This window comes from Anabrus simplex, chromosome 8 (genome assembly GCF_040414725.1).
Source record: "Anabrus simplex isolate iqAnaSimp1 chromosome 8, ASM4041472v1, whole genome shotgun sequence".
NCBI classification, from domain to species: Eukaryota; Metazoa; Arthropoda; class Insecta; order Orthoptera; family Tettigoniidae; genus Anabrus; species Anabrus simplex.
Genome location: NC_090272.1, coordinates 180700742 through 180727084, shown reverse-complemented (window position 1 = coordinate 180727084; position 26343 = coordinate 180700742). Strand labels below are relative to the sequence as shown.

Here is a 26343-nt window from a genome sequence, read left to right as displayed (position 1 = left end):
AAGGGGATCTGTAATCTTTTATCAGCACGATAAACAAGTGGATGAGGTAATCCTTATCACTAAATCAATAGCAGTATCTTATCTTCCCTTATCTTATCTGAGAAACATACACGCACATTCATCACTGAGCAGTGCAACATTTTTATGTAACACTGATAACAATTTAAGCCTCGACCACATGAGTTCTGCAGCCAGTTCGTTCTGAATAGAGTGAAAATGTCGCTCATAGGGTCGGTTGGTACGTGCATTTCAGTGAACTTGGTAGACTGATATGTAGCAGCAACTTCTGGCTCGGCGAGGAAAGCAACGGGAAACTACCTCACTCCTCATTGCCTTTTGAGTCACGCATAGGCCAACTATGACAGGTGATGGCGGAGCTGTTGAGGATCAAACCAGCCTTCGGGTTGAATACTCAATATAGGGTAAAGGGAGGCATGTTTTTGATACGGGTAACTTTGAATGAGTATCATGTGTCCGATAGAGCGATGAAGACCAATGCAAGTAGCTAGATACATCTGAGGAAACTAGTAGCAATGTTGAAATGCGCATTCTGCAATAGGGAAGTTGGAAATGAAAATCCACAGCGCGTTACCAGTCTTTCGACAGGATAAGGAATAGAATGAATGAAGCCCCCATCTAGCGGCGAGGTTAGCAATTATGTCAGCTGCCGAAGCGTTGCCTAAGTTATAATACAAGGCCTTGACGCTCGTAAGACGCTATCGAAGTGGTCACATTGAAGTTCAATATTGGGCCGCTATGATCGCTTTCTTGCCCTCTGTCTACTGTACCTGGTTGCACGTGCTTATTGAGTGAGTTGTCCGCTCCATGGCTAAGTGGTTAGCGTGCTGGCCTTTGGTCACAAGAGTCCCGGGTTCGATTCCCGGCAGGGTCGGGAATTTTAACCTTCATTGGTTAATTTCGCTGGCAAGGGGGCTGGGTGTATGTGTCGTCATCATCATCATTTCATCCTCATCTTCTGATATTAAGCACTCGCAGTTCCAGTCATGGTTCATCATGCCTTATTGTCAGTCACGAGAAATTGGAATTTCATTTCACAAGTTTCCAGCGAACAGCGTTTTAGAAGAACAGTGGCTTGTTGCTATGTCTCGCGAAGGTGACAAACCGAAATTTATCTGGGTTCCAACAGAAAAATCTAGGGTATGCTTTAAATACTTCAAAGAAGAAGACTTTAGTATAAGTACAAAGACACTTCTGCTTAACAGAGTCCCTTCAGTTATTACAAATTTTCTCGAACACAAACAAGTCATCCCAAAATGTAGGAAAGTCGCGAGGATGTGCGAATTACGCAGCTTCCTGAGCACATAATGTCTATCATTACAAAACCCCTTGCAAGGTAAATTGCATCAGATCTGTGTGAACAATACGTTCTGCTCAGCCTGAAGGTCTGCTATTTTTGGAGCTATGGTAGCAGGATAGTGTGTGTGGCAGAAAAACAGACAGACTGTGAAGGCTGTTTAGAACAATATCACTTCTCTAGCTAGTGAAAGTCCAACCTTATATCTTAATCGTGTCCAGGATGGAGAAGCCCTCAGATACCCGAAATCATGGTTTGTGGCAGTTCTGCAGTGCACGATGGAATTGATTACCTCTGCTGTTGCCTCATTTATTCGAATGGAGTTTCGAATGAATAATCGAAAAAGTAATCGAATGGAAAAATATTCAATATTCGATCGCCTCATGTATTCGAATGGAGTTTCGAATGAATAATCGAGAAAAAAAGTTCGATTCTTTCATTCATTCGAATGAATAATGGAAAAATAATTTAATGGGAAATATAACCGAATAATCGAATAAAATGAAATAATCGCATAAGCGATTATTTTGTATTCTATTATCCCATCACTAGCTAAGTTTACTCAAGTAACCCACGTGTTATAGCAGAACTGAAGGCCGAAATAACAAGTGCAATTCAGTCTATTACTTAGGCGAAATTACAGAAAATGGCAAAAAAAATGTCTAAACGATGTGAGGCATGTCTTATTGCGGAATGTCAATGGTCAGCGAAGTGGCATTCGGATCATAGGGCCCCGGGTTCGATTTCCGAATTAGCTTTACGTCGCACCGACGCAGATATGACTTATGACGACGATGAGATAGGAAAGTGCTAAGAGTTGAAAGGAAACGGTCGTGACCTTAATTAAGATACAACCCCAGTATTTGCCTGGTGTGAAAGAGGGAAACCACGGCTTAGACAGTTGAGGCGCTGGCCTTCTGACAACAACTTCGCAGGTTCGATCCTGGCTCAGTCCGGTGGCAGAGCTGCCAACCTTTGGAATGGCTTTTCCGTAATTCCCCTTCCCTACCCTCGGAAAAATGTTGGAGTCAAATCCAAAGCACACTCATCCCTTCTGGACACCCTCTTTGTCTTTCCCGACAACAATCTGTTCTAAAATATATCCTATTACACAATACGTTTGCACATTACCTGTTCTGTCATAAAATATTCTTTGTAGCTTGTTTCACACGCAGCAGGTGCTTTTGTGGGGGATTTTTCTTGTAGCATCCTTCCTCCTGTGAAGACATTTTCCGCTTATGAACAATAAGCGATTCCAGTGTAGATGTGATTATTGTAGGCCTGAAGTCCTTCTGTTTTTTCCTATTAACACTGAGAAATCTTTTTGTGGGAGAGTTACTATTTATTTATTCGTATCAGAAGCATACATTTTACATTGCATAATGGTACTTAATGACATACATATCAAATAGTGTCTGCCCAAAATTTTGCCAAATCACGGGCATTAGGTGTTGCAGCCATCAAGTCCTCTATTGTGCAACTTAAAGGACACTTACTACAGTTCATGAAATGGGCTGTGGTTTTGTCTTCACCACATTCACATTGCCTGGATGTGCCAGGAAAGCCCCACTTTACCATATTGATTCTTGATCTACCAACCCCAGTGCGAAGCCTGTTCAGCGATTTCCACGTAGACCAATGTTCCTCGTGTCCTGGGGGGAGATGTTCAATTGGTAGCATCCAATCAGCAAGTTGAGGATTTCTAGTTCTCCATAATCTCAACCGTGTGGATTGAGCAGATTCGTTTAAATCTTCGGTTGTATTCAGGAAACTCCTCCTAGACCTCAATCTTCGGTGGAGAGTTACTGGAAGGTATACTTAATACTACAATAATATAAAATTACATTTTATAGTGAAAGATAGCAGAGTAGAGTTCCTCACAATGAATTTCACGACGCTCACGGGTATGAAAAGGAAGTGACGATCGAATAAATATCGTTGCCAACTCACAAGCATTGAAACGAAGAGAGTCGAGTACTAATGCTCGAAAAGATTCATTTTTCCTTCTTTCCTTATTTTTTCCGTAGAAATTATAATGTCGTTATAATGTCGCTTTTCCGTAATAATTTACCCTTTGGCCGTAATCCCGTAATCGTGAGGGGAAATCCGTAATAATTACGGATAATCCGTAACAGTTGGCACCTCTGCGGTGGTATTTGAAGTTGCTCAAGTAAGTCAGCCTCGTGTCGGTGGATTTACTGGCACGTAAACTAAGTCCTGCGGGACTAAATTCCGGTACCTCAGCGTCTTCGAAAACCGTAAAAGTATTTAGTGGGACGTAAAGCAGATAAAATTATTTATTATTATTATTATTATTATTATTATTATTATTATTATTATTATTATTATTATTATTATTACACAACTTCATTTAGATAACACATCTCAATACCAACCACCATAGAAACGGAGTAGGAAATACATCCCTCCATGTAGGGTTCGCGTCAGGAAGGGAATCTAGGCATAAAACTGACCTTAATCCACATTATAGTCTATCCCGGACAGCTGGCGACGAAAAGGCTGAGAAAGGATTTTTTTTTTCCTAAATAAAAGGAAGAGTAGTGTGCCCTGAAACTGACGCTTGTTAGCTGACACGTTTTGGATACTTTATAGCTCTTAATCTACTTGAAGGCCGACAAGAAAACTCAAATAGCTTCACCGATTAACGAACCTCTCCTTGGAACGAATATTTTTCGTCTCCTTAATATTTATGTTTCTTTCTACGGTATATTTATTATTATTTCTTTCAGTTAAATGGAAGGACGTAGCAGATAAACCTACACAGTATAGTAGGATCAGCTAGGTTCGTATTGTTATCCCCGACGAGAATTGCATGGAGAGCAACAGAGGGTAATTAAATGAATCCGTAGTTCTCTTGCCGTCAGAGCAGTTTTGAGGCAACAGGAATGAAATAATAACAAAGCCAGCAGTAATTATCGCATGTTTAGAGTTTCTCAATTCTGTGAAGCGAATCAATTATTACTTCCACTGAAATACAATCTGAGAGATTCACCGCCCACACCCCTTTACACGAACCGCACGATCACTGGTCATCACCAGGAACCACCTCAGCTGGTATAACTATTCGCTCAAGCGTGGCTATTTCTTTTTCGGTGTATACTAGTTTATAATGTAAATCATACAATTTGTCCCTAGGAAGTGACAGTTTCATTCTTATGTTTATACTTGTTCTTAAACAATATTCTAAATTTCTTTAAATAAAAAGTTTCAATATTTCTCATAACTTAACTTTAACTTTATCATTTTAACGTTTACTTTAAGTCTTAAACTTAAATAATGTAGGTTTGTATATAATTTAATCTATATATATATTAAAAAGAGTTTTGTCTGTACATTTCTCAGAATTTAAAAAGAACGGTACTTCTGTATCGGTCGTATCCACAGTAACAAGTAAATGCACTTACTCATTTTCCGTCATCTGTCTGTCTGTCTGTATGTATGTATGTATGTATGTATGTATGTATGTATGTATGTATGTATGTATGTATGTATGTATGTATGTATGTATGTATGTATGTATGTGCATCACGAGAAAACGGCTGAAGAGAATTTAATGAAAATCGGTACATAAGTCGGGGAATGAGGCACTACAATCCAGGCTATAAATAATTTTATTCACACTGAGTGAAATGATAGTTTAGGGGAAGGCCTAAAATGTAATTCTCAAATATCATGTTATTGGTGGTCCTATCGACAAATACTACATAACTAAAGCTATGTAGAATTGCATTTTCGACCATTTATGTCTTGTAAATTTTTACTGTACCGGTTATGATAACGGAGATATTAATGAATTTCGACTTTCGCCGAACTACGATAAAATGGGCGAACATAATTTAATGAAAATCAGTATGTAAAGTCCGGGAAGAAGGCACTACAGTTCAGGCTATACATTATTTTATTCACGTTGGATGAAATGATAGTTTAGGGGAAAGTGCCTAAAATTAAATTTTTAAACACCTATGTTATCGGTTCCATCACAAAGTACTACATACTGAAAGTTTGGGGAAATACAAGTGCCTACAGGTATGTCTTATACAGTTTTACCGTACTGACTATGATAATAGAATAGTTGAATTTAGCCTTCTATTGCTTAGCCCATAACCACGCCAATCATTCCTAACATAGAAATATTGTTCAATCGTGTTAACTGGCGATAGTTTTTGTCATGATTGTCCTACGGCGTTAAATTGCGTGGTCATCGGTCCATATCGCCAAGGAAAACTGTGATTATAAAAATGAGAAAAAAATCGTAGTAAAGGAACGATCCCTTGAAGAATAAGACAAGAGAGAGCATGAAAGAAGAAAGGGCTCCCTTTACATTTACACCACACTACCAAGCTAAGTAAGTTCTGGATTTATTGTGCTTGCCTCAGGATAACATCTTGACAGCATTTTATGACAATGAGGAAATTCTTCAGTTAGAGCATTTTTTTACTGATAGTGATGTTGTTGTTCTTCTTCTTCGAGTCATCAGTCCATAGACTGGTTTGATGCAGCACTCCATATCACCCTACCCTGTGCAAATCTTTTCATCTCCACCTAACTACTACATCCTACATCTGCTCTAATCTGTTTGTCACATTCGTGCCTTAGTCTACCCCTACCGTTCTTACCACCTACACTTCCCTCAAGAACTAGCTGTACAAATCCGGGTTGTCTTACGATGTGTCCTGTCATTCTATCTCTTCTTGTGGCCCATTTTAGCTAAATCGATCTCCTCTTATCTACCTATCTCACCTTTAGCATTTTTATGCAACACCACATTTGAAAAGCTTCTACGCTCTTTCTTCCTGAGCTAGTCATCGTCCATATTTCACTTCCATACGATGCCACACTCCAGACGAACGTCTTCAGAGACAACTTTCTAATTCCTATGTCGAGGTAAACAAATTTATTTTCTTAAGAAAGGCCTTCCTTGCTTGTCCTAGTCTGCATTTTACGTCCTCCTTATTTCTACCATCATTAGTTATTTTAATACCCAACGAAACAATACCCATCTACTTCCTTTATCACTTCATTTCCTAATCCAATATATCCTGCACCACCTGACTTTCTTCCACCGCACTCCATTACAGTAACTTACTTTTGTTTTAGACTTATTTTGATATTGTATTCCTTCCCTAAGACTCTGCCATACCATTCAGTAATTTCTACAGATGAAATGAAATGGCGTATGGCTTTTAATGCCGGGAGTGTCCGAAGACAAGTTCGGCTCGCCAGATGCAGGTCTTTCTATTCGACACCCGTAGGTGACCTGCGCGTCGTGATGAGGATGAAATGATGATGAAGACAGCACATACACCCAGCCCCCGTGCCATTGGAATTAACCAATTAAGGTTAAAATCCCCGACCCGGCCGGGAATCGAACCCGGGACCCTCTGAACCGAAGGCCAGTACGCTAACCGTTCAGCCAACGAGTCGGACATTTCTACAGATCTTTTGCAGAGTCAGATGAAATGGCGACATCATCGACAAATATCCTTGGACTTCGAATCCCTTTCCAAATCATTCTTTGATTTCCTTTATCGCTATACGGTGATGGTGATATACATGAGCATTTTTTCTTACCAGAATGGCTTCAACTAAAGAAATGGTTGAAGGGGGGAAACATTTTCAAGGGATTATGCGAACTGTTAAAAACTCTACACACAAGCTTCGCGAGCGCTTAGACGAGCTGAAGAATGTGTTTTACGGAGTCCCGTGCATTATAATAAAACCAGTATTTTGTGATTCAGCTTCGTTAACAGGATAAAAAGGACATCACTCCAGTAGAAGATGTGATATATAGCTAATGGACCACCCTGGTGCAGCCATAGACAAGAGGCGTTTCTCGTCAGGAAGCGCCATGTCAGTGGCCACAAGATCAAACACTCCAAATCCAACTAGGCAACGCGCTAGGGATAAGCCTGCTAAGTAATTTTTCATTTTATAAATCAGCATTATTCAACAACTTGACAATGGAAACCCCACCAACCTGAGCCCAATAATTGGAAAGCCAGTCTCTGCCTGTCATAAATCAGGACAACCTCGATCTAGCTGATCCGGCTGGTAGTCCGACGTAAAGGTCCCTTGCCAGGGTTACTGTGAACATCTCAACGGCAGTGAAGGCGGAGAAGAGGGACTTCGGAACGATGGAACTGGCGGAAGAGGCAATCCTCCTATTAGGGGTAAATAGAACAAGAACTGCTGCCTTAAAGCTAGAAGTGGGAACTTTAAATGCTAAGGGAAGAAACCCCGACAGAAAATCAGCCTGATGCTTCAGGCTTAAGATGGCAGCCCCTTCAAGGCACTCAGAAGCAGTGGGTAAATCACTCACTCTTCTAATCTTACTATAGAAACTGAAGCGAACTTTCAAACCCGAACGGATAATCTGATGACGACCTTTGACATGAAGATAACGAAAATTCGTTTCCGGAATAAAAGGAAATAGTCCATGTTTCACTTCCATACGATGCCACACTCCAGACGAACGTCTTCAGAGACAACAAGACCTGGAGTGAAGTTAAGAGAGTGGCCAGGAACCGTACTGTGTGGAGAAATTTCGCCAAGGTCCTAAGCTCCAGATGGAGCAACAGGAAGTAAGTTAAGTTGACAATGGAACTAAAACAATAGAAACTGACCTAATGAATAATGGAGCAATGCAATACATTTTGGTTTATGCTGAACGTTAACAAAATATTCCCTCCCCCTCTCCCTATAGTGGGTGAGAGACACCAACAATTTTAGAGGGCCGGCTGATTAAAACTGTGTAGTTCTGCCACGTTAGGAAGGTGACTTAATGCATTTAATACCAATTGTAGTGAATGCTACCAAAGAAACTCTTCTGAAAGCACCAATATGCACTCTTATTGAGGAAAGTGTAGATAAACCTCCGCATGTTAACTAACCGAGCGCATCTCTATGGTAATGTACTCTCTCTCCTTTCAGCCGAGGCTGTACTCAGGTACATTGTTTAGCCGACTCGTCTTTGTGTCACGATGTATGCAAATCAGAACTGTGTACAGACATCAATCAGGGATGGTAGGTGACCAGCAAGGCCAGGATTTTGATGACCAAAAATATTTTAAAGAATTATCTACAAAATGACGGCAAAAATCCAGTAAAATGATTAGAAAACTTTTTAAAAATGACAAATTTTAAATGAAATTTTTACAATCAATTTACTAATCGAGTTGGTATAGCCTATATACATGTTATAGATATTACAATAAGCTTTTGGGGTTTAACCATGTAAAGAAAACAAGGTGAAATTCTTTACATTTCGTAGAGAACTTTGATTCTCGTCTTCAGAAGAAAACCTCGACTGTTCACGAGGAAGACTTCTCCAATTGGAGGTGTCTCTCCTGGAATGTGGACATTTCCAAGAAGTAAGTGGTGAACAAAGTTCCTTTAGTCCCCAGATTGACAAGTGTTGTGAAGATTCTCAAGCCTCCGTATTCATCCTCACTTAGCGTTGCGATAATATCCAATATCGCGCGCGTAAATGCTTCAAAATCCTCAGACATGTAAGAAAAGGACTCGAAAAGTATGAAATAGTATAATAAATTCCATAAAATGACAAAAAATGCATCATTTTAGAAAATGACCACAAAGTACAAAATGACAAAAAATGACCAAATAAATTAGAATTTCTGCAATGCGGGACCTATCATCAGGATTTTAATTGAAGTTAGCAATGTCTGTTGTGAACCAATTAAAAGATGACATGTCATCAAAATCTTACCCCTGGTAATCACTATAGCGGCTACACATTCGAACAGAACTGACATTTCTTCAACCACTTAAGCCTGATCACAGAGATTGCCGCCATACGCACATACATGCCGCTTTTCGTACAATCACTGGTATACCCGACAGTCTTCCACGGGAACGAAAAAGCAGAGCAAATTTCCATTCCACAAAGAATCTCTATACTTACCTGCTAAAAGGATTCCAGAGACCAAAACCAATCGAACAAAAATTCTCTCCAAGACAATGGAAAATGCAGAGACGAAATGCCAGCAGCAATCGAGTACTAACACGGTGGCGATCATCACTACCATTAACGATATCGTTCGAACAGCAACGAGGCGCTTTCGTCGCATGTCTGAAGATAAGTGCGGAAACTGCGGTGAACTCGATACCACAACTGGACGTGGACTATTAATACAGAGCGGAAAATACAAGGACGATTGTCTTCGTTCTCCAATGAGCAGCTAATGTTCGGCAAGTTCAAACTGGCGGAAAAGTCAAAGCAGAATGCTATGAACTTGGATGATTGGAACTTTGGATCATACAATAGAAGTGGATGGACCTTAGTGGACTTCATAAGCTCAATCAAAACTGCTCGTTAGGAAATGGTAGAAGAATAGAGATACTGTAGATACATTTTGCAAAAAAACACACATTTGTTTCATATTTAATTAATGACTTTAATAATTTCATTCAAATTATGCTGGAACAAGGAGTGAAAAAACTGAGATAGTTCTGTGGGTTATTTCCTGTATTCATTTCTTTGAATTATAACATGTAATGTGTTATAAAAATACGGTAATGATCTAAACAATGATGATAATAATGTGTTTACAAGTTTAATTTCAACCGACATTTCTTGATAATATCATGTTTTCGATGGATTTGAAATTTCTAACATGTCTGCCTCTGTTGTATTATGATTAGTGTGATTAGCTGCCACCCCCGGGGGCGCAGGTTCGATTCCCGGCCAGGTCAGGGATTTTTACTTAGACTTGAGGGCTGGTTCGAGATCCACTCAGAATTGAGGAGCTATCTGACGGTGAGATGGCGGCCCCGGTCTAGAAGCCAAGAATAACGGCCGAGAGGGTTCGTCGTGCTGACCACACGACACCTCGGAATCTGCAGCCCTTCGGGCTGAGCAGCGGTCGCTTGGCAGGCCAAGACCCTTCAAGGGCTGTAGTGCCATAGGGTTTGGTTTGGTTTTGGAACAGCTTAAAGTTAGAGGAAGAGTGACAAATATGGAATATGCTCCTAATATGGAATACCCCAATATCTGTTAAACTTGGTATCGCTGCATGGAACAGGTAGAAAGATGCACAAGGAAAGGCTCTGTGGGGCAAGTTGAGGGGAGTCACTTGAGCTGCGGTTTTTGTCTGTGACAGTCGATCGAGTGATTTTCAGCCTTCAAGAAGTTTAACGAAGGTAAGAATTGCAGTCCTTTACAAACCAGTCTTACCTAAACATTACCGTGCTTGTTAGCTATGCGTAGAGGGTGAACTAGCCATACAAACTGTATAGTGGACAAATAAATTCGATGAACTGACACATGTCATTTGTAAGATAGAAATAATTCCATAATTGGAACGCCACAGTATTCCATATTAGGAGCCATACTTTTGCAATACGCATATTCAGTTTTTCTTTCCTTCAGAACCATGGCCGCTCGGAAGGACAGTTCGGAGGGAAAGGTACGGAAGAAGTGGAAGGAAGCAGACATGCAACAAGCTATCACTGCAGTAAGGACAGGGAAAATGGTGTACCAAGAACAACTGTGTTTCGTTTGGCAACATAGAAAGAGACAACAGCAGAAGAAAGATATTTTCCTAAGAACAAAAACAAACTCCAAACCTACAACTGTGGCGAAAGTAGACATTCAGAAACTCAATCAACCTTCATGCAGTGGTTTGAGCAGACCTAAGCCTATTCGAGAAGGAAAGAAGAGAACTAGATATAACAGTTCGTCTTACGGATAAAGAATTAATCAGCGTAAGTGACAAATCATCTGAACTTGATATACTGGAACTTGGAAAAGTGGACCCAACTGATGAAGATGCTACATGCTTCTACTATGATGGCAAGTATTTCAGAGAGAGTAGGGGTGGGAAATGGATACATAGTGCTTGGAGTGCATGGTATGGTGCCATATCAAGTGTTCAAGTGCAGAAGGTGACATTTGTGTGTGAATATTGCAAATAATGCTGAGTTATTTTAAATTCTATTCATGAGTTTCTTATTTCAAACATGTAACTACGAAGTTTCATTAAAATAAGAGGCTTAGGAGTAGTATGATAGTATTCCATATTAGGAACACTTTTTCCAGAACAAGAAAAATAAAATTTCCATTATGTGTTGTAATTTACAAAAAAAAAAAATTAAATGTTAATCAAATTGAACACAAATAGCTGAAAAGTACACATATTGTAGCAATACGACTCGCATTTCCAATCCAAAATGTCAAAAAAGAGTTTCGTCATTTTTATGAAAATAAAAAGATGTTCCATATTTGGTACTCTTCCTCCACATTAACTACTATGGCTTCCTTCTTAACAAACGAGTTCTAAGTATAAACAGGTGCGTTAATGTGTCTTACTTTGATTCTTCAAGCGCACAAGTCATTTCGAGGTTTAGATTTTTAATTTACTTTTTTAAAGTCACAATGAGAGCCTCCGTGGCTCAGGCGGCAGGGCGCCGGCCTCTCACTGCTGGGTTTCGTGGTTCAAATCCCGGTCACTCCATGTGAGATTTGTGCTGTACAAAGCGGAGGCGGGACAGGTTTTTCACCGGGTACTCTGGTTTTCCCTGTCATCTTTAATTCCAGCAACACACTCCAATATCATTTGATTTCATATGTCATTCATTAATCATTGTCCCAGAAAAGTGTGACAGGCTTCGGCAGCCGGCATAATTCCTATTCTCGCCGCTAGACGGGGCTTCATTTATTCCATTCCTGGCCCGGTCGAATGATTGGAAACAGGCTGTGGGTTTTCAAAGTCACAATACGTAAAATTCGTTTTAAGTAACGCAGATTAAATTACCAACAGATATTCTTTAACATCTTATGTAATGTAAAAGTCGTCTAAGCCCACAGAAGTCGTATGAAAGGAAAACATTTTAGGAACTCAAACGAAAAGAAATTAGCTACGTGTCATCTTTACAATAATTATTAATTTGAATCTTACCAAAGAAACACGACAACTTTAATATTTTCAAGATGATTTTTTTTTTTCAAGTTGCTTTACGTCGCACCAGCAGAGATAATTCTTACGGTGACCATGGGATAGGAAAGGGCTAGGAGCAGGAAGGAAACGGCCGTGGCCTTAATTAAGGTATAGCCCCAGCATTTGCGTGGTGTGAAAATGGTAAACCACGGAAAGCCATCTTCAAGGCTACCGACAGTGGTATTCGAACTTAATATCTCCCGGATGCAAGCTCACAGCCGGCTGTCCCTTAACTGAGGCCACAGCCGCTACCTTCCCATTCCTAGAACTTTATCATCCTTCCGTCGCTCAAAACCTTCGATATGTTAGTGCGACGCTAAATTAGTATTATTATTATTATTATTGTTATTATTATTATCATTATTATTATTATTACTGCCGACCCCGTGGTGTAGGGGTAGTGTGCCTGCCTCTTATCCGGAGGCCCCGGATTCGATTCCCGGCCAGATCAGGGATTTTTACCTGGATCTGAGGGCTTGTTCGAGGTACACTAAGCTTAAGTGATTACAACTGAGGAGCTATCTGACGGTGAGATAGCGGCCTCGGTCTAGAAAGCCAAGAATAACGGCCGAGAGGATTCTTCGTTTCGACCACACGACACCTCGTAATCTGCAGGCCTTCGGGCTGAGCAGCGGTCGCTTGGTTGGCCATCGTCCTTCGGGGCTGTTGGGTCATATGGTTTGGTTTGTTTTGGTATTATTATTATTATTATTATTATTATTATTAATATTATTATTATTAATGCATCATTCAGGGTATTTTTCAGCGACATGGAACATCCATATGTCAATATTATTTTACGCCCCCCTCTAACAATTTTTACGGTTTTCGGAGATGTCGAGGTGCTGGAATTGCATGCCGCAAGAGTTCTTTTACCTGTCCGTAAATCTACCGACACGAGGCGGGTGTATTTCATCACCTTCAAATACCACAGAAATGAGCGAGATTCAAACCTGGCAACCCGAGGACAGCACGAAATTTGACCAGAAGAAGAGGTAGATTGACAGGCCACATCATGAGACACCTAGAGTTTGTTTAGCGAGTTTTTGCAGGAAATGTAGGGTGGGTAAGAACGTTAAGGGTTAACCAAGGCATGAATATAACAAAGAAATTGCAGTACAAGTAGGATGCGTTTAGTTATGTAGATATGAACAGGTAAGCACAGGATAGGGTGGCATGGAGAACTCCATCAAACCAGTTTATGAATTAATGACCGAACAGAAGAAGATGTAAAAGTGTCAAGTGGATACAGACAACACTATCGGCGTACAGCAATTTCGGGGCCATAAATATCTAATTTAGGTCATAACAGCGCGAGTGATTAGCAAACTTCCTTTGCCTTTGTCGTCCATTTCCTCTGTAATGCTATTCTCAGCAATGCCGGCTGCCGTATCAGCACAAAACTGAAAAGAAGTCATACAGGGAATTCACCAAAGAACACGTCGGCCATTCTAAGAAAACAGTTAATATACAAACAGGATGTGGCTAATGCTTCCAAGAAACTTCCCCGTCAGTGCGCGTACACTTGCACTAACAAATAATGCCTTATCTGCTACATCTTTGTAAAACTGGAAATGTTCCCTTACAATTTTGTGGCAGATACTGATGACAGGGTGGGACACAAGACATGCATTACTACGATGCCTGTTAAAAAAAATCAACTTTCCCTTTGGAAAAATTCAATGATCTTAAACATGTCTTTCAGTAAACGAAATTCAAGTTGATTCATTTTTGAGAGACACCTGTATGGAATTTTGAATTTGACAAGTGTAGATTTCAGTGCGCTGAAAGAGGGGATCTGACTGAAGAGTTTATGAAACTACGACGAATGAAATGGACTGAAGAAGGAAGAGCTGTACGTCCCACCGACACACATAGGTCTTGTAGTGACGATGGGATAGGAGTGCGAAGGTTGATTGATTGATTGATTGATTGATTGATTGATTTATGTTTGTTGTTTAAAGGGGCCTAACATCGAGGTCATCGGTCCCTAAAGGTACGAAATGAAACGAAATGAAATGACAACTTAAAAGTCCAAAATCCGTCACTGATCAGAATTCAAAGCATGAGGACGAAGAATGAATGGATGGATGGACGGATATGAATTGAAAACGATCAGTGGATCCGACCCACAGTGCCTCACATGCACAGAAGCTGGCACAAAACAATAGTATTACTGACCAAGGAACTGCTTCTATAGCACGATGCTGAATCGATTATGCTTATAGTCGAAACGGGTCCAAAATCCATGTCATCAGCCCCTCATAATGGTATTTATCGCTAGGAAAGTAGAACCATGCTATGTGTAATATTGCGGTACTAATCAAAAGTAGCGGAGACTCGCGGTATTCCACACGTTATGGTACTATTCACAGGTAGTGTAATGCGCACATGTAACACAGACCTATGGCGTTCCTCACATAAGTGGACTAACCACAGGGCCTCGTACTATCCCGTGGAATTCCTCACGTAGTAGGAACTGAGCATAGGTAAGGCAGAACCATGGTGTCGCTCATATAGGGGTACGAATCACAGGTACTGTAGGACCCACCTCCTGATTCACACACTGTCGCTACTAATCACAAACCTATTGCGTGCCTAACATAGTGATACTACGCGCAAGTAAACGTAACCCAAGGTGTTCCCTGCGTGATGGTACTATTTACAAGCAGTAGTTTCATGGTTCTAATTGGATCATCCCTTGGTCGCACCTTTTAGTCGCCTCTTACGACAGGCAGGGGATACCGTGGGTGAATTCTTCGTCTGCCTCCCCCACCCACAGGGGGTGTGTGTTTGGTCCCCGAGAGGTATTTTATTTCCCTCAAGTCCGCCGGCAAGCCGGTTAGGACGGTTGCCGGACAATTGCGTTCACGGACATTTGCGGTCGCCGGACATTTGCGGTCACTGCAGCAGGGGATGGCTCTCATTAGCTTAATCTCGGGGTATCCCCGCTAACCTGCCTGAACAGCTGCTCGCTCATTGCGGATCAACATTTTTAATTGAGTGCGAGTGAGAGTGTGTTTGTGTATTTCCTAAATTTCTCATTAAGCTTGAAAAGCGACTTAAGTATGATTATCTTGTACAAAGGAACTAAATTTTAACGACGCTTACCTAAAAGCGACAAAAATAATTGACGAAGCTTTAGTTCAGCTGATTTTAAACACGCCAAAATTATTTCAGTACAATAACTATGCCAGTCTAAAGCCTGGATAAAGTGTGATGGGAATCAGCATTTTAAAACATGTAATTTACTGTCGAACAAATTATTGTATGCTCGAATTTGGAGGTTGTGCCCCCCTGTGGGTCGGGGACGCAGACGAAGAATACATCCACGGTATACCCTGCCTATCGTAAGAGGCGACTAAATGGGGCCCAGGGCGCTCACAACTTGGGAGCGTGGGATGGCAGGATCGAACCTGCCAGTTGTGGCCAGAAGACCAGCACCTCAACCGTGTGAGTCACTGAGTCTAATTCTTTCCCATCGCATTTTCTCCGAAAAATATGTTAGCGTGACGTTAAGACTACCAGAAATAAATAAATACATAAATCAGTAAATAAATAAATGAAAATCCACAGCCTGATTCCAGGCATTTGACCGGGTCAGGGATGGAATGAATGAAGCTCCCATCTAGCGGCGAGGACAGGAATTGTGCCGGCTGCCGAAGCCTGTTGCACTCCTCTGGGGTAACGATTAATGACTGACAGATGAAATGAAATGATATTGGAGAGTGTTGCAAGAATGAAACATGACAGGGAAATCCGGAGTGCCCGGAGAAAAACCTGTCCCGCCTCCACTTCGCCCAGCACAAATCTCACATGGAGTGACCAGGATTTGAACCACGGAACCCAGCGGTGAGAGTCCGGCGCGCTGCCACCTAGCCACGGAGGCCAGTAAATAAATAAATAAATAAATAAATAAATTCAGTTAATTAATTAATTAACGATGAATTAACTTAATTTGTTTTTCTAAAAATGAAGGACTGGAGCGGAATAAAACAGTGGTTTTTTTTTACCTTGGCCTACTTTTAATTATTCCACGATAAATAAATAGGAAACCTATTTTTTGAATTAGCCTCTGATGTTTGTATATAAAAATTCACTTTGTGGAGTATTAGAGTTTAAATATCAAATATACGAGCTCGTTAAAAATTACAAAGCCTTGGAACAAAATCTTTAGGCCTACAAATAAAATTATTATTTTCTGTGTGTACTTCAAATTTTTTACTCATATTTCGTTTTTATATTAGCTAAATGATTGGCGTCAAGGTATTCGAATCAGAGGTTCTGGGTTCGATTCCAGGACGGATCGGGGATTTTAATTGCATCTGGTTAACGCACTACACTAACAAATACCGCAGAAAATCGCCATAGTGAATGCATTCCTCCACACAGGGTTGAAATCAGGAAGGGTTTAAACACAGGGTTGAAATTAGGAAGGGTATCCGGGCAAAAAACAGGGCCAAGTCAACATGTGTACAACACCGTTCACACCGCCGGCGATAGGAAAACAACAGATAGGGAATCTGCCACCTGGGCGACTGCCCTAAATGCAGATCAGTAGTGATTGATTGATTGATTGATTGATTGAATGATTGATTGAATGATGATTTCGTTTTCGTGATGGTGGTGATTACTGTTTTTGTGAGAAATTAGAACGGTGCCACCATCCTCCTTTAAAAATAAACAGAAAAATTCGAATAGGTCCAACTCCCTTTTAGGGAAAAAGGAAGGGAAAGGCCACGAAGGACGTGAAAATGAAAGACTCCCTGGGCTTGGCAAACAACGTACCGTGGGGGTCGGAAGAGAACAAGAGTTGATCAAGAGAGGCCGGATATGAAATATAATATATTTATTTATCATCTACAGAATTGTATGTTACCAAAAGGATGACATGACTTGTTCTTCGCCTCCAGACACACCCAGGTGACGATTTCATGTTGACCTTCCCTATACTTTCTGTACATATAACCAGTTGCCTTATTAGTGAATGTCAAATCCTTTACAGCACACAGCAGTAAATACTTACACCAGGAAGTTTCGATATAGAATTGTGTGTGTATCTGAAGGTATCATTCTCTAAACAATGCCGACGACAGAAAAAATCATGTTGATCTGCAAGGAGGGAGCAGTACATAGCTCAGGCAGGTTAGCGGGGATACCTGGAGATTAAGCTAATGAGGCCCATCCCCTGCTGAGTGACCGCAAATGTCCTGTAACAACTGAGGAATTTCTGTGAGTTGGCACAAGTTTATCTCAGTGACCGCAAATGTCCGTGATTTTGTGATGACCGCAATTGTCCGTGACCGCAAATGTCCGGACACCGGTTAGGACCCCCTATCCACCACCTGGGACGCGTCACGTGGGAGTATCACCTCTCCCAGGTTCGTGGGGAGTGCGAAGGAAGTGGCCGTGGCCTTAATTAAGGTACATCCCCAGCATTTGCCTGGTGTAAAAATGGAAAACCACGGAATACCATCTTCAGGGTTGCTGACAGTGGATTCGAACCCTCTATCTCTCGGATGCAAGTTGACAGCCAAGTGCTCCAAACCACGTTTCCCCTCGGTCCACGAATGAAATAATCGGTTCTACAGGATGTACCCGGGTTGATGGAGCACGGCAAATGGATCAGTCTGAGATAAGGAACTGTAGTCTGGAAACGATCGAGTCAAAAATTAAGCAACATTCTACTCATTTAAGTCCGTTTACCCGCACAAGTTCCACAAGCTACTCCATTTACAACAAATGGTCGAAATGGCGTGCCGCTGCGCCAATGCAGGCATGTCATCGTCGAAAAGTTCTGTCGTACCCGTTCGAATATTCCCAGTGTCGTTTGAACCGTAAAGAACGGACGGACGTTAAAACAACTGTGATTGTTAATAACTTTTTACGGTTCCTTATCTCAAATTGATCCAATCGCCGTTCTCCATCATGCCTGAAAGTTTGCAACATCATCACGGGTACAGCCTGTATAATAATATTTGTTTTACGTCCCATTAAACCGGGCGAGTTGGCCGTGCGGTTAGAGGCGCGCGACTGTGAGCTTGCATCCCGGAGATAGCGGGTTCGAATCCCACTGTCGGCAGTCCTGAAGATGGTTTTCCGTGGTTTCCCATTCTCACACCAGGCTGTACCTTACTTAAGGCCACGGCCGCTTCCTTCCAACTCCTAGGCCTTTCCTATCCCATCGTCACCATAAGAACTGTCCGTATCGGTGCGACGTAAAGCCACTAGCAACGTCCCACTAACTACATTTTTATGGTTTTCGGAGACGCCGAGGTGCCAGAATTTTGTCCCGCGTGTAATCGTTTATTTGCCAGTAAATGTACCGACACAAGGCTGACGTATCTGAGCATTTCCAAATACCACCGGACTGCGTGAGGATCGAACCTGCCAAGTTGTTAGGCTGAGGCGAGCGATTTACCATCCAAGCTACTCAGCCCGACAATAATCGGTTCTCTACAGTGAGATGATATCGGTTTGATAAAACGTGCCTTCTATTTGTGTCTCATTCGTGGCCATCCATCAATACTTCACATCACAGCCTGCACGTTTGATAGGTAACATCACGTCACACTCTTTGTATCGCTAAAGTTTTCAGATGACTCTCAGCCATAAGACATGTTTATGTCGAAAATAACAGAAATTTGAAAGTAACTGTTTAGGGAGCTTGCCTGCAGCCTATTTAGCAGTGGCGGCAATAAGGGCTTGTGAATGGCCCATGACTGTTTCTTAATTCAGTAGCTGAAGAGTGATTTTACATATTGATAAAGCTACAGCACACAACACAGTATTATTTTTATTACAGAGGGTTATTCCACGCTTGGGCCGTCGTAGTGCAGAGCTTCTTTCGTCAATGGGAGTACGGTAGTTATTTCTGATAGAATGTGCGAAGATGCGATGACAAAGACATCTTCCTTATCTAAACTTTATATATTGAAGTCTCGAACCTGTTTATAACTCTCGGCAGACAGTGTAGCTAAGTAGGCCTATGATTGACGGTTGAGTTGTAAATAGTACTAAATTATTTGGTCCTAGTAACGAGATTATTTCTTAATATTGTGATGGTCAGCGTGTCTTGGTTACTATAGTTGGGATATCCATTTCCTGTGTATATGTGTGTGTTTTCGTACATATAAGTGTATTCATTCCTTCAGATTTGAGAACTAAATAGCGTGAATTATTATTTGCGTCGTCCATTGCTGTTCATTGTAATAATATACAACCTTGTACTGTGAAATAAACTTGTAACTTTCCTTATCACGAAACGAAGGGCCCCTTTTTAATTATCACTGAGGGGGGGGGGGTGCGAGCTTCTTAGCGCCTCTACTGCTATTTAGCCACCTCTCTTTCGAAGTACCCTCCTGCTCCATTAATGCGGCGCTCCTAACGACATTTCCACTTATGGAAGCAGTCCTGGTAGGCAATTTGGTAGATCTCACCCAGTTCTACCTGCGATTTCAGTTTGCTCTCTTCCAGTGGCGTATGTTGGGATCAAGACGGGGCTTCCACTAGGCTTAGGTTACCCCTTTCTGATGGTTGGTTTAGTGAACGTCAAACCGTCAGCGTTTTGAGCTGCAGCCAATAGCCAACGGAGAAGCCTGCTGTGTTGTCAAGACTGCTTCACAAGCTACTGCCCTGGCCTCTGCCTCTGCCAATACTCAACACCTGATCAGTGGTGAAGGTAGCCTAAGGTTTAGCAAATTAAAGTACACCTTTGTGGCTAAATGGATAGAATTCTTGCCTTTGGTCCGATGACCCCGGTTCAATCTTCATAGTCAACCCAGTTATACTGTAATTCCCCTGGCTTAGGGACTAGGTGTTTATGACGTCTTCGCCATTCATTTTATCATCCAAGCCTATACAGATGCTATGCACCATTATTATTATTATTATTATTATTATTATTATTATTATTATTATTATTATTATTATTAAATAAAATTCTGATTTTTACAGTGGTTGTACTCATCGTCCGCTGGTCAATTAGCTTCCTCGGGAGATCAGTGATGGTGTCCAAACTATGATCACGGGTTCGATTCCAACCAACAAAAGAGAATACTGAATCTGAAAGATTGCATTTCATTTTTAGAAAATCTACCTGCAGTATAAAAATAAAACTGTATTACTCCTATAACAGCAGCCGTGCAGTGTCTTCCTACAAGGATGTAGAAGTAAACGGGAGTGAAATACCAGCACACTGTTATCTATATAATTAAGTCAGAAATATGAGGTGAGGAAGTATATACGATAAGTAACGCATGGTTGATAGTTATCAGTGGCGATCTGACCGACCGAAGCCCAGCACACCTATCTCCCCGGTCCCCTCACCGATCCGATACACAGCAGCAAGCCGCGCGAGGTGAGTCGAGGAGAAAGGGACGAGATTCTGGGCTGCAATATCAGTCTCCGATGCCTTGCTTTCAGAAATACGTGCGACGTTTTTTCTCATTTCTTTCAAGTTTTGCAAATGGAACAATGGGTCAGATGCTTACATTATAATGTGCTTTGGACTTCCATCATTCGCATGTGAGGTTTAGGCTTCACCGATAGTCTTGGCAGCCCTCAGTATACGCCACTGGTCTCTTTCAACTGACTGAACTCGTCCTTTCAGTCTAGAGAATGAAAAGTCTGTCAGAGCTATGTCAGGTGAGTAGGATGGTTGGGGAAGCAGAGTTGTCTTCGCGTTCGTCAAACATCCACGAATCAAGAACGATGAGCGAGCTAGCGCGTGTTGAATACGAAAACTCCAGAAGTTGTTTGTCCAACAGTCTGGTCTTTTTCTTCTGACTTTTTCTTTCTCAAACGTCTCACATCTTCGATTCACCATTCAACCCTAAATTGGGAATTCATAATGGAGCACAAACCCGTCGATGTCAAAGAAGATGGAAGAGAAAGTTGATACACCGCTCATAATACTCAGAACACCTGGAAAATAACAACAAACACACCGAACACACTTGCAAAATAACAGCTGCAGAGCGGTAACTGACTTAACTAGAAATGCACAGCAAATCGCTAGTTACTTCCAAGGGATATCGCTATAAGCACCTACCAGAAACCGTTAAGATTTTGGCTTCGCGGGTTTTTTTTTCAAAATTGTGTTATTTTTTGAAGAGGCCTCGGACGATTACGATTTCATTTCAAGAAGTAAATTGCAAGAAAAAGTTACATTTTGTATTTAAAAAAAAACTATTACAAGTTACTAAGAATAATTCGATTACTTGTACACAATTACTTTCCAACTCTGATTATGAATGAGTGGAGTACTCACCTACAGGCCAAGCTGGAGGGTACCGCCATGTAGCACTACCTTCGGATGGCGGTCCATGTCGAGAGTGCTGCACAGGTACTGAAGATGAGGATGAAACAGAAGGTAGTCGGTGAGGTAAAGTTGCAGGTACTTCGCTCAAACTGCACGTGGTAGGAACTATAGATGCTAAGGATGTGGCAGTGGCACTTTGACGTCGCTGCACCACTCTGCTGTGGGACTGTACGGGGACTAACGTGGCCAAAGGCATATCACTACCGCTCTGACGACGGACTGCTATAAGTGGCGGAGGGGGCGCTTTGGGACTACTACTGCTATAGCTACGTTGTATCGTGACAGGTGCCAATGGTGGAGTTATAGAGGAGCTACTACTGCAGGCTGTCGAACTCGCTAAGGTCACTTCCAGGTCTCCATGGCTCGTGAGGTGTTGCAACACAGGGTTAATAGTCTCTGGATTGCTTTTCAAGGCTGACATGGACACTATTACAGGAGCACGAACCTGCTCAGGTTTCTTAGCAGCATCCGGTGACGAAGAGGCAGCCGTGGTCTTGTTGACACTAGTGTCCTCTTTTCCTTTACTCTCCAATTCATCAGCTTCACTGACCTTCCTGGAAATGTAAACAGGAACGATATCATTACAATGCGAACGGGAATAACTGTTTACATTACACTGTTCACTTTGTTTTATTTTATGTAAACAATATTGAGATGAACACATTATTTTCAGCTCAAGGCTCACCAATCAAACAGTCGACAGATGTAAAAATCATGGAGGGAGTTTCAGATGTAGAAACTGATGTTCCACAAGCTAACTTAGCTAAATCGAAGGAAGCTTTTTTTTTTAAAAAAATAATCTGTTTTACGTCGCACCGACACAGATAGGTCTTATGGTCTCTTGTGATCTGTATCAGCCACCTATCTCCGGTTTGCGACGTACCGATACCAGGGTGTCCGGACATTTCCTACCACGGACATTCCGTACCACTTGATTTTTGAGGACATTTCGTACCACCTAGGTCGTTATCTAGCTGCAAACGGTTTTCCCGTAATCCACAAATATTTACGCCAGGACAATCCGTACCATTTGATGTAAAATTGGAATTCCATTCCCATGCCAGCGGACGCAATGAGCCTGACAGGCACACTTTAGAAATCAGAAACAAAAATAATTTACAACATTTGCTGAAGAAAACTTCTATATTATTTTAATAATTGCCGTTTAAGGTATACTTTTTACGTACAGTAGATATCATAAGAATGTTGATTTTGTGTTGTATAAAGCCTCAAACAAAACAATACATTAGAAATATTCATCCTGTTCGGGTGCAATGTGCCTGACGAGCACAAGGATGGATAATGTTACTATTACAGCATTATTTCATTACCAAGAAAGTAAAATAAAAGTTTCTGATGAAGCGGACGGTATGGGCTCGCCGAAGGTCACGAGGAAACAGGAAACTACTGAAAGATGGAAGTAGCTAGGTCCCCGCGAATGGCGAATACGGGATAAAAATTAATACGTGCACCAATCAGATCAGTTCCGCCCGACGGAAGGTTAACATCAGCAGTGGTCACACTATGTGGAGGCTTCTGCGTCACTAGTGGACAAGGCATATACAAATTAATACATTCGTTAGGAAATCGTTTTTACTTCGCAATACTTCCATACGGAATGTCCTCTTCTAAATATTTAACTCACACTTACCAGGTAATCAGCCGGTCAAGCGGTACGAAATGTCCGATGGTACGAAATGTCCTAGAACCCAATACCGGAGCGCCTAATAGCGTTCCTCTGTCGGTCTGTTGGTGTCCGGACATTTCATACCACGTACATTCCGTACCAATTGATTTTTGAGGACATTTCGTACCATCTATGTCGCTATCTACCTGCCAACAATTTTCCCGTAATCCCAAATATTTACGCCAGGACAATCCGTACCACTTGATGTCAAATTGGAATTCCATTTCCACGCCAGCGGGCGTAATAAGCCACACAGAGACAGTCACTTTAGAAATCAGAAACAAAACGTATTTACAACTTTTGCTGAAAAAGACTTCGAAATTATTTTAATAAGTGCCTTTTAAACTACACTCATCACTTACGTTTACGTAAATATTAATATAAGAAAGTCGATTTTTGAAGCATAAATCCTCAAACAAAACAATACAATAGAAATATACATCGTATTCTGGCCCAATGTGCCTAGTAAGCATAAGGGATAATATTATTATTATTGTGAATATTTATAAACTATGCATTATTGAAAGTCGATTTTTGAAGCATAAATCCTCAAACAAAACAATACAATAGAAATATGCATCGTATTCTGGCCCAATGTGCCTAGTGAGCATAAGGGATAATATTATTATTATTGTGAATATTTATAAACTATGCATTATTTTATTATCAAGTAATTAAAATAAAATATTCTGATGAACTGACCGATGTGGGCTTGAAGGTCACGCGGAAACAGGAAATTACTGAAAGGTGCATGTAGTTAGGTCCACACGAATGACGAATATGAGATAAGAATTAACACATGCGCCAATCAGATCAGTTGCGCCCGACGGAAGGTTGACATCAGTAGTGGTCACACAGTGCGGAGGCTTCTGCACCGGTAGCGGACAATGGATATACAAGTGAATACATTCCTTAGGATATCGTTTTCACTTCGCAATACTTCTCACTCTCTCAAGTGGTACGGAATGTCCTCTCCTAAATATTTTAAAGTCAGGTAATGTCCGGTGGTACGAATTGTCCTAGAACCGTCCTGTTATGAGTGTATTCAGGTAAGTTTTTTAAAATCATTTACGTTATTCTTTAAATTGTTTAGAACATTATGTGTATTTTTGTACTGTGACGTTGTGTAACGTTGTGTGACGTGTATGTGTGTGTGTGTTTACCAGGGGACAGCGGTTTCTGTTTCTGATGGCTGACACAGTGAGTTACATAGAAATACAGCATATGGTTGGGCAAGTTCTGTTGCCCATCCGTGTACCAACCACGCCGGGTTTGCTTTTGAGAATGCAATGGCATACGCCGTTTATTTTGAGCTAAATAAATATTATTACAGATGTTGGGTTTTTAAAGTTTGCAGCTTTTAATTCGGCTTATAGCGATGCGCCCGCCACGGTTTATGCTTTTAGAAGGCTTAGGTTTTAAAAGGAATCAAGAACGTTTCATGTAAGCTTGGCGGATATTCTTAGAGGTAATATGGGAAGGGGGGATCTGTTTCGGTCTTGTGTTAGTATATGGTGGTGATCTGGGGTGGGGGGTGGTCTGTTCTGGCTTATGAGCAGATTTCGCAATAGTAATTGTAACAGATGGTATGGATCTTGAATTTGAGGATGGGTGTGAGTGGATGGAGGGACCGGGTTCGAGAGGGGGGCGTTATTTTAAGGCTTAGGAGGGAAGGTGGGGATGCGTTCGTGTGTTTAAGGTGGCTGTTGTTGTCTGTAACGTTTCTTTATGGGCAACACGATGGGAAGCGGCCGTGGCCTTAATTAAGGTCAGCCCCAGCATTTGCCTGGTGTGAACATGGAAAACCACCACAAAAAAACTATCTTCAGGACTGCCGACAGTGGGATTGTCCCGAATGCCAGCTCACAGCTGCGCGCCCCTAACCGCCAAATCGCTCGGTCGAAGGAAGCAATTGGAAAACTCTTCTCTACCATACCAGAGTTAAGATATTAAAACGAAAACAAAACTGAAATATTTTGTTCTTGGAAAACAATGCATGAAGTAAAACAATTGAATGAATATACTGTATTACGCCCGTACGATGAAACGCGCCACCTGGTAAGCATCTCAGCAACTGTTTTACAGTACATGAAGCCCTCTTACCGATGAGCGTCAACATATGAAATTCGATGTATGTATGTATGTATGTATGTATGTATGTATGTATGTATGTATGTATGTATGTATGTATGTATGTATGTATGTATGTTCAGTCCTCAGCCTGAAGGCTGGTTGGATCCTCAACAGCTCCGCCTAGGGAAATGAGGAATGAGGTAGTTTCTCGTTGCTTTCCTTACCGAGCCAGAAGTTGCTATTACATATCAGTATGCCAAACCCACTGAAATGCATGCACCAACCGACCCTATGAGCAACATTTTCACACCATTCGTAGCAGGGACTGGCTGCGTAAGGAATGCCATTACTAGCATCGCTCATACCTCAGTCACTTTCATCTTGTCAAAGCCAACGATAAGACAGACAAGGCAATGAAAGTAACAAAATTGCTCTAGCCTATACCAGAAGACATAGTGCACTGTAAACACTAGGTCCTGCCAGCAAAGGCATATGAATTCGATATAAAATGAAATAACATATATGTTAAAACGCAATCTGAAACCGAAGTGGAGTCCAGGTATTTCTCAAAGAATACGTGGCCTCAGAAGTGTTCGCTAAATCTGGCACTCGACCATTTTTTTTTTTTCTTATGTGGGTGAAAACAAGCCACCTCTAAACATCTAGGGCATGTAAACAGCGATAGAAAATTTAAATCTGATGCGGTTCTGCGTCAGAAACGAATAATGTTTGCCTTTAAATTCTTTATTAGCGCGGACTTAGCTTGTGCGGACTGCCGCACCTGCCAGGCAGGTACATTTCTATGAAAATCAACACAAGCATGCACTTGAAACGTATCGTCCTACTCCTTGGCCGAATGCTCAGCGTAAAGGCCTTCCGTTCAGATGTCTTTAATGCATTAATATTATTATCCTTTGTAATATAGTGCCGAGATGAAAACTTGTGTTCGGCATTACATCTGACTTATGTA

At 41.4% G+C, this 26343-nt stretch overlaps 1 protein-coding gene across 1 annotated transcript in view; it reads right to left on the bottom strand.

Moving 5' to 3' along the window:
* LOC136879357 (mucin-4) overlaps nt 1–26343 on the bottom strand; it is a 235416-nt gene that overhangs the window by 151560 nt on the left and 57513 nt on the right. Inside the window, exon 3 of the mRNA XM_068229088.1 lies at nt 21563–22167. Within this exon, the coding sequence (XP_068085189.1) occupies nt 21563–22167 (605 nt within the window). The remainder of the gene's footprint in view (nt 1–21562; nt 22168–26343) is intronic.